We start from the raw sequence: 11,662 nt of genomic DNA, 5'->3' as shown, positions 1-11,662 counted from the left end.
ACTCATGTGTGGAGGCAGGTTTCTGTCTGCAACGAGGAACCTTGATACAACATGACAATGCCGTATTGGAATCTGCCAGTCACCAACTACACACTACCCAGCTCTGCACCTCCCTCTATCCCTGTCTCTCTAAGACCTGGAATGGATGTGGAATGCCTGCTCCATGAGTTTATGCCACATCCCTCAGTATAAGCAAGCTATGACAGGTAGAGAACCGAGAAGATGTGCAGTTACCTACCTGGGTTTATTGGTCCTTATCGAACAACTCATTAGCTTGTAGCCTATATTAGCATCTGACAAATATCCCTGAAGAAGAGGGGGAGGCTGTCAAATTTCCTTCTACTGCTAAGAGGGAAAGCAAGGCAAAGTGCTGGGGTTACATATAAAAAGAACTGTTTCTCTTACTGTTTTTTTTAGAACGGTTTTAGATTTAGAGAAGAATTGCAACAATAGTACAGAAAATTCCGATATATTCTCCCTTGCTTTTTAACACATGTCAGAAGTACTAAAAAATGATTCCAGAGCAGATACAATTTTATAAAAGGAGCAGAGTGTAGTAAAATGCCCCAGCAGGGACCTGTTATTCGCTCTGAAGCCTGAGGGAGGCAGCCTTCTCACCGTTAAGTTTCCCAAGGAGAGAAGGAGGAATAGCAGGAGCCAGATTCCCCAGAGACTCCTGCCAGACTCTGTTCCCCTACCCCCACCCCGAAACCAATTTGCTGCAACTTGTGCGTGGGTCACATGACCCTGAAACCAAGGCACCATTCCTCTTAAGATCACAGGGTGCAGACATGAAAAGATGGGTCAAAACCACCTTGTAAAGGATCAGGTCCCCAACCTTGAAACTGTAACTCTGGAGGGAAAACTATGCCAGGCACTGCTACCAGGCATCTTTCTGGTCAGTTTCTTTTTGCTGCTCCTCTCCCCACATCCATGGTTTCGTCCATCGTTATTTCTCCTGCTGTAAAAGCTGCCTCACCCATCTTCCCTGTGTCCTTTCTCTTAACGCTTCCAATCCTTCCCACATATTCTGTAGGCAGAGTCTGAGAACAGAAACTTGGTTTTTCACAAAGAAGGAAAAAGGTAGAGGTGAAATGAGATGCGAGAGATCACATACCACACAGGGTCACTCTTCAGCTCAAAATTTGTCAGTGGCTCCCCAGTACCTACTCAATTGATGTCAAAATCCTCATTCTGAATTCCAAGTCCCTTCATATTAGAGCTTCCATTTTTCTTGACAACCGTAATTTCTTTACACCGATTCAGTAAAAAGGGGTTATTAACTGTTCCTCACGCAGGAGGCGGCTTTTCCATTTTTGTTTATCCTGGTTCTTCTGCCTGGAAAGCCCTCTTACCCTTTCAAAGTCTGGGGTGTTCAGAGCCCATCTCAAATGCCACATGAACCATGTAAACACACATACACAGAACTTCCTTCATTTTTTTATATTCATCTCCCTCTTTTCATAGCCCATGGCACTTTATACCTTTTTCATGGCACTTGACCTATTGTACCTTAAAAAAATAAACTCTATTTTGAGATAACTGCTATTCACAGAAATTATGAGAAGTGATACAGAGCCATCCTGTCTACCAGCTACCTCCAATAGTAACATCTTGTAATATAGTAGTATCACACCAGGACATTGACACCTACTGTACCGTGAATTTCCTTCTTGTCACCACTTAGAAAGAGCTCGGTTCCTCTCTCCCTTATCTTTCTCCCCAGGTCACCCCTTCCTTCCCTTATATTCTTTCATTCTTAGGGAGGAAGGGCGGCTCCCTGCATCCATCACCCAAATGTTGGTGGCTTTGTATTATTTATTGAGACTTACGATCATTCCCTTTAAACATTCAGGTTTGTCCAAGAGAGCGAATGTTCTGTGCTGGTTTCTGGGTGTGGATGTGAGAACTGGTTGGGAAACAGTGCTGCTAGGCTTGGCAGGGACTAGTCTCTTCCTCGGATTCTGCCCCCTGCCCTGCATTTCAGGCACCACCATGGCTTTTACATCTGCCCCTTGAGGCCAACTGCTCACTGCTTAGGATTCGAAGTCTCCAAGAGACGAGGTTCCTCGGAGTCACGTTTAGTTTTTTGCTTTGGGGGTGGGAGGGCACCTGGAGAGCCACGGCTGGGGCCCCGCCTGGTGCGACGCGCCCATCTTTCTCCCTCAGAGCGCCCGCGGGAGTGGCGCGTGCACCGCGCACAGGTGTCCCCCCTCCCTCGCCCCGAGGCGCCCCCCGCCCGCCGCGCGCGCCACTTCCTGAGCGCGGCCCCGCCCTGCGGCTCGGCCCCGCGGCGTCGGCAGCGACAGAGGTACAGGTGCCTCCGCCATACCGCCTGCGCCTTCCTGCCCGCGGGTCTCGGCACCAGGCCTTCAAGGCCCCTCTCCCGCCTCACACTCGGCCGCCCCACCGCCCCGCCAAATGCAGGCCGCCGTCGCCCTCCCCGAGGAGATCCGTTGGCTCCTGGCAGGTAACGCCCTGGCCCTCCGGGCAGTCCCTCCAGTGCAGAGCCGAAGGCAGGAAAGGAGATGCCAGCGCCTCCCAAGGCCGGGCTTTCTTTTCAGCTCCATCACCCTCTACCTTCCCGAACCTCAAGGCTTCTAGAGTCCTCAACCCTGCAAAGTCAGATTTTCATTCTCCTGCCTCAGGGACCCTATCACTCCCCTCAGTTCCACATTTTCTTTTTTCTCAAGGTGTCACCCACCATGCCTCCACTTAACCTCCTGGGCTTCTGAACAACTTCAGGCCAGGCTCTTGGCCATGGCGCATCCCACCTGGCCTGGTCTTCAAACTGCCCGTTTCTGCTCAGGACTTCTCTTCCGTCTTGTAGGTGTGTGCCCTCCTCCCTCTTCAGCCTAGGTGACTGACACCTCTGGCAAAGGACTCTCACCCTTCTGCTTAGAGTTCCCTGAGGCGCTCAAGGGGACTGTGAGGGGCTCATGGGATCCTGTGGCCAGGCCTGAGGGTTCATGTGAGTTTTTGTCAGCGAGGAAACTCCCAGCCTCCCTTTACCAGCCTGCAGACTTTTGAAGATTCATTATACACCCAGGGCAGGCTGACGCCCTCAGTATTGCATTCCTTCTTGTTCTGGAAGTGCTCCACTGTGGTGTGTTCACCTGCAAACTCTAGTGCCTAAGCATTCCTTTTAAGAGTTAAGGCCATGCTAACACTCAACACATTCTTCTAACACTCCAAAGAGACTTTTTGCTAATGGGCAATATCATCTGCTCAGTTCACACTTTTTCTGGTGAAAGTAACGTGTTTTCCTGTAACTGACCTTCTTGAAAAGACAGAGGCCTGGAATCTGTGCTAGCATAAGGGTCCCAGAAGGAAACTGCTCAGAATTAAGCCTTTTGGCATCTCGGTGACATTTCTGACACATATTTAACAGATGGCCTGCTTTGGGCAGGTCATACTTTTGGCAGGCAGTATTTTTTTCAGTTTCCTTCGATTTAATTGGTTTTATATCTCCATTACCTTGTTATCTTGGTAAAAATGCCTCCTAATTAAATATTTGGCAAGTCCTTTGGTCTCTGTTTGTAGCACTGTTTCCATTCTGGATTGTTTCTTGTGTAAAAGCTGTCAACTAGGTATTTCTTTTGAGGTGAACTTTTCAAAATCTATTTTACTTGTTATCTAAGTAAATGTAAAATTACAGAGTAGAAAAGTGCTTGCAAGGTAAAAGCATCACCTGGGTGTCTAAGAAGAAGCCATCCAGCCTTTCTGCTGTTGGTTCAATATTCGACATGTTTAGTGTTGGGTTTCCAAGAGAGAAGGAATTGTGGCAAAAAGTTTAATTCTGCCCTTGCATTTAAAGATACAAAGTGATTCTTTTTATTGGCATCTGTCATTTGATGAGAGAAACCTATTTTACAAGCTTGTTAAACTACACTTCCGTTTCGTGTGTAGACTCGGTAGAAAATTCCTTTTTATTTTCAGAGACTTGGAATGAAATCTACTCCTTCAACATTTTTGATGTGCAGTTCTTTATTGTTCAAAACTGACACTTTGGTAAACAACTCATTTCTGCACCTGCCACCTTCCTTTAGTTTAGATTATTTTCTTGTTAGCTGCCTGTTTTTAATTGAAGTCTTCAGATCTCCTTCTAAAGCAGAACCTTTGTTTGCTGACAAGTAGAGCAGGGTATGAATGGAGATTAATTGCATGTCACATACTTCTGTATCAAACTTGCTGTGTTTTAACAATCTCTGTTGGTGCTTGTGTCTTTAAAATATACAGAGGAGTATGAGATTAAATTTTAAGAAGCTTCGTAGTTAATGTATTTCTTTAAGGCTTTTTAAAAAAGTTTTTGGTTAGAGTCTGAATCTGAAGTAGGGAGGAAAAATGTAAAGGTGAGATTCAGCCAATAATTCTATTGAAAAATTGTTTGAAGAATATGTTTTTGAAAGGTTCCTGTAATCATAGCAACATGTATTGGTTATAGGGTTTTTTTTTATTATTATTATTTTTTTTTATGGAACACTGTCTCTGGTGTAGACCCACAGAATTACTCATTGTACTACAAATAATTTGTGGGTATTAGAAACCCACAATTTAGCATATGTTGATGTTTACTTGTTTCTCCCCACACATACTTTTTTAAGGCATTTGACTGTTGACAATTAGAAAATATGGAGGTCCTGATCTCTGTGTTGTCACTCAGTGGAGGAAGTCATAAGGTGATAGGCCTGCCACTTGAGTGCTGCCACATGGCTGTGGGGGTGGAGTTTCCACAATGAATTATTACTTTCATAAACCAAGGCATAAGCATTTGCACAGTGATTTAATGCTGACCATTACAACCATAACTTAAACATTTATTTGTTTGTAACTACACAGGCATAAATGACAGGGGTGTTTTGACATAATGTGTGTGCTTTAAAAAATAAAATATGCAAAACATCATGAAAGGTTTATGCCAAAATTTTGCATAATAAAGAAAGGAGCAGAAATTCCGAAAGTCTAAAAACATTTTATTTAAGGATAAAATTTTAAACATTTAAAGATGTTTCATTCAACCCAGAAACTCCACTTCTAGGAATCTATGTTCCTGAAATTAATGGACATGAAGCACATATAAGGATTTATTCTGAATATCCATGAGATGAGAAAGGTGGGGCAATGATACGAATGAATTATTCATCTTATGGAATATTTTGCGGCCATTAAAAAGAATGTGATGCATCTCTCTCTATATGTATTGTCTTAGAAAGTATCCATAACATATTTTTAACAAACTATAAAAATGATCCCTGAAAGTATAGTCTTAACCATAACATATTTTTAAGAGTAAAAAGCAAGGTGCAAAATAATATGTATAATATCCCATTTTTGTCTGAAAATGAAAAAACAACCCCCGCTCCCTCCCAAAAAACCATGTATTATGTATGCTTGTGCAAGCCTAGGAAGAAGTAAGAAAGAATGTACACCAAACTATTAACACTGGTTTCCTTGGGAGGGGAGTGAGAGAGTGGTAGAGAGATTATTAATTATATTGCATACATCTTTGTGTTGTTCAAACTGTGTCAGTGACCATGTATTGCTTTTGTAATCAAGAAAAAACAACCAGTAAGATTATTTAAAAGAAAAAGGAACAAACAAAAGAAGCTTGGAGAGGTCAGAGTGCTAAAAAGCCATTAACCAAGATTGCGATTATATTTTTCTCTTGTTAGCCCTGCTGGGTGTGTATGGAATTATTTTTAAAAAGTGTTTTCTTGGATTTTTGGCAAATGTTAAAGCAGTGAAAGGCTTCTAGGGTAACTTAGGAAACAGCTTCCTCAGACTCTGTCAAGCTCTCATACAGAAATAGTAACTAGTCTATATCAGCAAATAAGTACCTTCTAGATAAGTAAAATGAAGGGTTTTTACTGCAGTATTGAAAGAGGAGGAAATATTCAAGTCTGTTTTCAAATAATCAAGCTTCAGATGTAGAGGTTATCTTTTGTTTTTGTTTTGTGATAACCATGCTGAAAACAAAAACAATGGTGTGCTGGCAGTTTGCATAATCTTTATTCCACAGATATAAACATAATCAGTTTCTTCCTTGTCTTTCTAAGTCCCGCTTTTGAAGTCAGAAGCACAAGAGGCAAGGAGGAGAATAAATATTTCTTTGGTTCACAGTGTGACTTGTGTGTTGGAATTGGGCCTACTGACTTTATCCTAATAGCTAATAGGGCCCAACTACCTACAAGGTGGCTACCTAAATCCTGCTCAGAATGTGAATTGAAACCAAAATAACATCCCCAACCTGGCTGCATTTAGTGGCAATTGCTGTGTTAATGCTGATGCCGAAATGCCTATGGTTACTTATTTTTAAACTTCCTTGGAAAGAAGCAGTCATTAATCATTTCCTTCCAGATTATTCTCCAGATTTGTATTGGTCAATGTGGCCAACCATAAAATCCTTTTAATATAGCAAAACTCCAGCTCTGTGGAACTCACAGGAGTGACTCACTCTGGGTAACTGAAGATATTCTCTTTAAGCACTCTAACTTTTTTATTATAAACATTTGTGAACATTTTTTTTCTAAAATTTATTAGGAATTTTTCTCACTTCCTCAATCAGTCTGTGTTCAAAGAGATCTCCATTGAACACTTTAACTCAGAGTTGTTATAGTGAATATCTATTATCATACTTTAAAACTAAAGTATATCATACTTTACAGTTTGCTCATCTGTAAAGTGGAGATATAATAATAGTACCTATCTCATAGAATTTATATGATGAATAAAGGCAAAAATATTTGAAAAGAACTTAGAATAGTATCTGGAATGTATTAAACATCATTGAGTGTTTGGTAAATAAAATTAAAATCCTGTTAAGAGATGTCACTTTTTTTCTGCTGTTAAGCCAGGCTTATTACTTTGCACTCCTCTCGATGTATCTGTATCCCCAATGCTACTGGCACATTAGAAAATCAAGTTCGTTGGAATTAAAATATGTGTAAAAGAAGATATGAAGGGTTGTCTCGATGAACACAGTACCCAGACCTTTAGGTGTGGCCTTTGTGACTTATATTTTGGCTGCCCAGAGTCTTTTTTGCTTAAGTTTTGATACTGGGTTGGTCTTCTAGATAAGTGAGACTTCTAGATAGATGAGAATTCTGAAAGGTGAGCTGTTACCATACTTCCATTTCTTTTTTATGTTAGACTTTTCTGATTATAAAAGTAATAATGCTCATTGTAGACTGTTTAAAAAACACAATGACATGTAGTGACTCATAGTCAACAATTGTTAAATTTTCATGTATTTCTATCAGTATTTATTATATGTACATACTTTAAAAGTTGGGACATATTGTGTATATAGTTTTGTATACTGATTTTATCACTCAACACTTTCACTTGCTATGGTCTCTTGAGCACTTTCTTAGATCATGAATTTTTTTTCTTTTAAGTGATTTAGAAGTTATATGTCCTGGTATTATTCCACTGGTAGTTTTATCCTTCTAGCTTAAAAAAAAAAAAAAGTAAACAAACAAAAACATGTTCTTCTAATTAGCAACATTAAGAACGAATGTTTATCTTTTGGCTCTTTCCTCCGATATGAAATGTGAAATTGCTTATATAATCTGAGATTTTAAACTCAGAGAATTATTGATGGTTTTATTATGTATATTATACTATAAGAATTATTTAATTGACATTTGAATCATATTTTTAAACCATCTCTATAATATGTTTGTTCTGTTTTACTTGTTCACGGTACTTTTTGTACCACAGCTTTTTCATTCTTCAGCTCTTTTCTGAATCTCTTGGATATTTAGCCTACGCGAATATAGTAGCCACTAGGCACATGTGGGTATTTAAATTTAAATTAACTAAAATTGAATAAAACAGAAAATTATGTTCCTCAATTGTACTAGCTACATTTCAGCTGCTCAGTAGCCACAGCAGCTACTGTTTTGGACAGCGCGTAAAGCCCTAGTAGATGATGATCTAGAGTATAACGCTGAGTGAATTTCTCAGGAAGGGTACTTGGATACTATAGTTACTGAGCCCCTGGAAGTTTGAGAATGTGTCTATCTAGTTTCATATAAACTTAGCTGTGGGCACAAGGTTCAAGGGTCACACTGTCCTCCTTCCATCCCCTTCCTTCAAACTCAACCTCCAGAAGTTCTCCCATTATCTTCTAGTCTTCAGCTTTGTGGAGGAGAAGCCTGATGCCAGCCTGATGTATTTCTTTTATAGCCCATTCCTCTCACCTCCTGCTTGGATGTTTATAGGATATTTTTCTTTGCTTTCAAAAATGGTACTAAATAGTGTCAAGGCCTTAGACCCTTAAGTAATTTTGCCTGGTATGCAGTGAACCCTTTTGATCCATAGATTCAAGTCTTTCTTTAATTAGGGAAAGTGTTCTTCTATTATCATTGCTTCTGCTTCATTTTATTCTGTCATACTGGGCTTTATATAATACATAAATTGGACCCCCGAATCTATTCTCTCTATTTCATCTCTTTTATTGTCTCATCCACCACCAACTTCATTATGGTTTTAAAGTCAGCATTTACTTATTTAAAAAAAAATTCTATGTATTCTTTCCTCATCACTCATTGTTTCATTTTCCTTATATCTATAAAGCTCTGGCTTATAGATGTAATGACTTTCTGGATGTTGTTGAGAATATGATTAGAAATTTTCTAAACATTTCTGTTCTTGAGTAATACATCTACTTCATAAAGAGGCATTTTTATTTTTCCAAGGTGTTCTTTTCTTTTTGAACTTTAGAGTTTTTTCATAGGTCCTGTATATTTTCTTTGTATTAAGTTTGCCTAGAATCAAATCCTGACTCTGCCACTTTCTTACTACCTGTTTGACTTCGGGTCTCAATTTGTTCATCTGTAAAATGGAAATAATAATAGTACCTCTATCTCATAGAATTTACATGCTGAACAAAGGAACAAGTATTTGAAAAGAACTTAGAATAGTATCTGTAATGTATTAAACACCTTTAAGTGTTTGGTAAATAAAATTAAACTTTTTTTTTTTCTTTGAGGAAATCCTACTGATCTCTCTTTTTGTAGTTGCCTCTCAACAGGAAAACTCCCAGAGGTGACCTTTTGTTTGTGTTGGTGGTTTATCCCTGCTTCTCTAAATTAGGGGAGGTTTGTAGGGGTTCTTTCAGGGTCTCCTCCATTTCCTTCCTTCCTTAGACCAGAGTCCAGTGATTGATTATTCCTAGGAGAAACTTTATGGAGGAAGGAGAGAAGAGGTTAACTTCACAGCTAACTTAGGAAAGAGATGTATTCCTAACCTTGTTATAGAATGCTCTGTGTATATGTGTGTGTGTAAAAATAGTATTTTTATCTAACTTTCAGTTGAAAAAAAATGCAAGGTTTACTCTTGCCCTTCTCCCTTTTTGTTTGCTAATTTAAAAAAAAAGTGATAGAAATATTTGAGCTTCCTTGTGGGTATAAGCCTAGATGTTAGGTGGGCTGCCCAGGCATTTTGAACTCTAGGTAATAGCTACTCTCCGTGGGAGCCCAAATATCTCCTCAAGATCTGGGAAATTCTCAAGGAGCATTCTCAAGGACACACATGCTCTCTGTGTCCTGGGTTGTGTAGATCTAAACTAATGGTTCCCAAATGGACTGATTTTGGCAGCACATGGAGATATTTTTCACTGTCACAACTAGGGAAGGGTGCTACTGGCATCTAGTGGGTAGAGGCCAGGGATGCTGCTAAATTTCCTATAGTGAGTGCGTAGGACAGTCCCCACAGCAAAGAATTATACATACAGCCCCAAATGTCAGTTGTGCCGAGGTTGAGAAACCATGGCCTAGACATATCCTTGTCCTCGATTTCCACAAAAGCCTACCCACATGAAGCCCCTGTGAGTGTAGAATACATCACTGGAGATTAAGGGGGTACAGGGTAAGGGATGAGGGGTTTACATTGCAGTAACACCAATGATTTAAATCTAAACATTAGACATCCCTATAAATGCCCTTTTGTCACCCCAATCATCAGAGGATGCCCACTGGCCCTTTACCTCGTATGGGTCTCAGCCTTATACCTTCTCACTGGCACTTTCTTCCTTCATCCTATCTGGAGCAAAATAAAAAAAAAACTTTATTTTCCTTGCTATATGAAAAGGTAGTTTACCTATTTGTTTGGTTGTTTAGGTTCCCAGCAATACCTACACATAGAGCCACAGTTACTTTTCCAAATAATGACAATTCTCTCCCGAAGAGGAGTTCTAGTGTCAGCTATTAAGATAATAGCACTTTTACCTCATTTCATAAGTGAATACTTAACCAATTTTTAATCATTTTAAATATAGGACAAATAAGGTAAGTTTCAAGTTTTATCATCATCTGAGAATCTTAACATATTGACATAACTATCATAGATATAATTTTTTCACGTTATAAACCATTACACCCTATAGAAATCCTATAATTTCTGCTACATTGATTCATATTTATTTCCCCTGTGTTTCCAAGTTCATTGCTTGCTTTTCCGGTTTGTCAGTGCTGCATTATAGGTTAGGTGATTATAACAGATGGCTTCTCAGGTTTGAAGTCTTTGAGTTCCACTGTTTAATTTTACTATTTAGCTTTTCATGGAAGATAGGACAGATGTGGGCTCAAGAACAGAGTTGTCTTAGTATCCAGAGAGCAACCTTTCTAGAAACCTGATGGCTTTGATAAAATCTTTTATGAATTACTTAAATTCTCATCTAGGGTCTCCTAACATTGTTGACATTCTAATATTAGTATGTTATAGGAAAATAAACATTTTTATTCACATAATTTTTATTCACATAAAAATTTTTATTCACTAAAATGTATCTAGGGGCACATATTTATACTTACTTAAACCAATATTATAGTTGAATTAGAATAAAGTACTGTAGTACACTGGGGTACTTAGCAACAAAATCTCTCCTAACTGCATTGTAATAAACCTTAAAATCACACTTGCTGTACAATAGTTTTCCTTTCAGATAACTTTTTTTGTGAGCTTCTTCATCTACCATCTCCCTCTCTCCCTCCCTCCTTCCCTTCTTCCCTCCCTTCCTCCCTCTTTTCCTTCTCAGTGCTTTATTAAGGTATGATTTATGTACATAAAATGCACAAATCTTAAATGTTACAACAGGATGATTTAATATGTGTATTACCTGTGTGACTACCACCTAGATCAAGACAAACATTACCATCACCCTAGAAAGTTTCCTTTCCAGTTCTGGAACTTCATACAATCTGTATGATTTCTTCTATGTCTGTCCTCAACATAATTTTTTTTAAAGTTATCCATGTTGTTCTGTGTATCAGTTTTATCTTATCCCTTTTGCTAAGTAGTGTTCCGCTGTGTGAATACCCCACAATTTATTTATCCATTCTTCTGCTGATGGACATTGAGAAAAATTAAACTCAAGTTTTAGAGGTTTGATTTTAGTGAGATATTTAAGAGCAACTGCAGAAATCCTGGTGGCCTAATATCATCAATGTACCTGTGACAAAGAATCAGGAATATTGTTTGTTTCTACCAGAAGCTGTCAATGAGACCTTGCAGAAATTGGATTAGCCACTATGCTGGTTTCTTTTGTAAAATAGCAATATGTAACTTAAAGGGACAGTCGTGATATTTAATTTGATGTACAGAATACCTAGATATCTAGAATGAAATGTGGTTTTCTGCTAGTATTTCCAAGGTGGAG

The 11,662-nt window shown here is 39.0% G+C and overlaps 1 protein-coding gene across 1 annotated transcript in view; it reads left to right on the top strand.

The window, feature by feature from the left end:
- The first annotated feature begins 2,327 nt into the window (after positions 1-2,327).
- Positions 2,328-11,662, top strand: part of LOC102886131 (src kinase-associated phosphoprotein 1) — a 65,598-nt gene continuing 56,263 nt past the window's right edge. Inside the window, exon 1 of the mRNA XM_015599109.1 lies at positions 2,328-2,470. Within this exon, the coding sequence (XP_015454595.1) occupies positions 2,422-2,470 (49 nt within the window). The 5' untranslated portion in view covers positions 2,328-2,421. The remainder of the gene's footprint in view (positions 2,471-11,662) is intronic.

Source organism: Pteropus alecto, unplaced genomic scaffold (assembly GCF_000325575.1).
Source record: "Pteropus alecto unplaced genomic scaffold, ASM32557v1 scaffold98, whole genome shotgun sequence".
NCBI classification, from domain to species: domain Eukaryota; kingdom Metazoa; phylum Chordata; class Mammalia; order Chiroptera; family Pteropodidae; genus Pteropus; species Pteropus alecto.
Note: the sequence above shows the minus strand (reverse complement) of the source record. Positions and strands in the feature narration are given on the sequence as shown.